This window comes from Parus major, unplaced genomic scaffold (assembly GCF_001522545.3).
Source record: "Parus major isolate Abel unplaced genomic scaffold, Parus_major1.1 Scaffold382, whole genome shotgun sequence".
In the NCBI taxonomy this organism is placed as follows: Eukaryota; Metazoa; Chordata; class Aves; order Passeriformes; family Paridae; genus Parus; species Parus major.
The window spans coordinates 105,390-106,893 of NW_015379302.1; the positions used below are offsets into that span (position 1 = coordinate 105,390).

The following is a 1,504-nucleotide window of genomic DNA, read 5'->3' on the forward strand; positions in this document are numbered from 1 at the left end:
GGGACTGGAACACCTCCTGCATCCCTTGGGAATGAGGAACTCTCCCAAGTTCCCAAAGCCGGGAGAGGCACATTCACACACACAGCTCCGTCCTTCCATCTCCAGGGATCACCATTCCAGAGGGTGAACCCCTCACTCCAGGGATCTCCCTAAAACCCAAACCCAGCCAGACACAGCCCCGCTGCTCCTGATGCCAGGAATGTCACCTCCCTGTCCCCATTCCAGGGCCAAACCCTTCCCAAGGAGCCGAGGGGAGGGAGCTGTGTCTGCGGGGAGTTTTATCTCCTTCCCGAGCCAGCCAGTCCTGCTGCTGCCGTGGTTTTTTCCAGCAGCTGGCTTTGGCATCGGGAATCTGCTCCTCCTCGCCAGGTGTCAGCAGAAATCCCGGCCCGGCGCGGTTTCCGTTCTCCCGGGATTGGCTTTTGGGGGTTATGGGGGGGGTGTGATTTAATTAGAGATCCTAACGAATGTGGAGGGGACCGGTAGGACCTGCTGCCCACGGGTGTGACGAGCTGAGCCTCAGCCAGGACATTCCCACCTCCTCCCAATCCCTCGGCTTCGCGCTTCCCCGCCGGCGGATCCCTCGCTCTGCCTGCGCTCCCTCCCTGCTGCCTCTGCTCCTCCGCTGCCAAATCCCATTTGTTCTCCTCCTCCTCCTCCTCCTCCTCCTGCTGCTGCCCTGGGAGCAGCCATCCCGATCCCAATCCCGATCCCAATCCCGATCCCGATCCCGACCCCGCTTGCTGACGCTGACCCCGTCTTCTTCTTTCCAGCCCCCGTCACGGCTGCCAGGGACGCCCGAGCCTGGAGCGGCCCTTAGGCTGCGGGGTAAGTCCCGTTTTTTTGCTCAATATATTGCACGTTTTTTCAAAGTTTCTTTTTTGTTTCCTCTTTGAGCCCTTTTTTTCCCTGCCCCCCTAAAAGGGTCTTTTGAAAACTTTGAAAACTTTGAAAAACCGCACAGTATATTCAGAAAAAAGGGACTTACCGGGAGCGGCACGTGGCAAAGGGGGGCTGTGCTGCATGCGGGGATAAATTCGGGATATTCCCTGCTCCAGAGGGTCCGTTAGGAGGAGCGTGGATGGATCCTGACTGCCCCTTTGTCCCTCCCCAGGCCAGCAGCAGCTGACGGTGCAGAACGTGTCCGGCAACAACGTGACCATCAGCGGGCTGAGCCCCACCCAGATCCAGCTGCAGATGGAGCAGGCGCTGTCCGGGGATGTCCAGCCGGGAGAGAAGAGGAGGAGGATGGCCTGCACCTGCCCCAACTGCAAGGACGGTGACAAACGGTCAGTTCAGAACCTGGGAAGGGCTGGTTCGGCTTGGATCCGCCTCTCCTGGTTATCCCGGGTGGTATATCCCGCTTGGATCCGCCTCTCCTGGGCGTGGTTTATCCTGTTGGATCTACCTCTTCTGGGAGTGGTTTATTCTGCTTGGATCCACCTCTCCTGGGTTATCCCAGGGTGGTTTATCCTCCTTGGATCCGCCTCTTCTGGGTTATCCC

The 1,504-nt window shown here is 59.0% G+C and overlaps 1 protein-coding gene across 1 annotated transcript in view; it reads left to right on the forward strand.

Moving 5' to 3' along the window:
• SP2 (Sp2 transcription factor) overlaps positions 1-1,504 on the forward strand; it is a 20,496-nt gene that overhangs the window by 15,972 nt on the left and 3,020 nt on the right. The window contains exon 5 of the mRNA XM_019005465.2: positions 1,115-1,496. Within this exon, the coding sequence (XP_018861010.2) occupies positions 1,115-1,496 (382 nt within the window). The remainder of the gene's footprint in view (positions 1-1,114; positions 1,497-1,504) is intronic.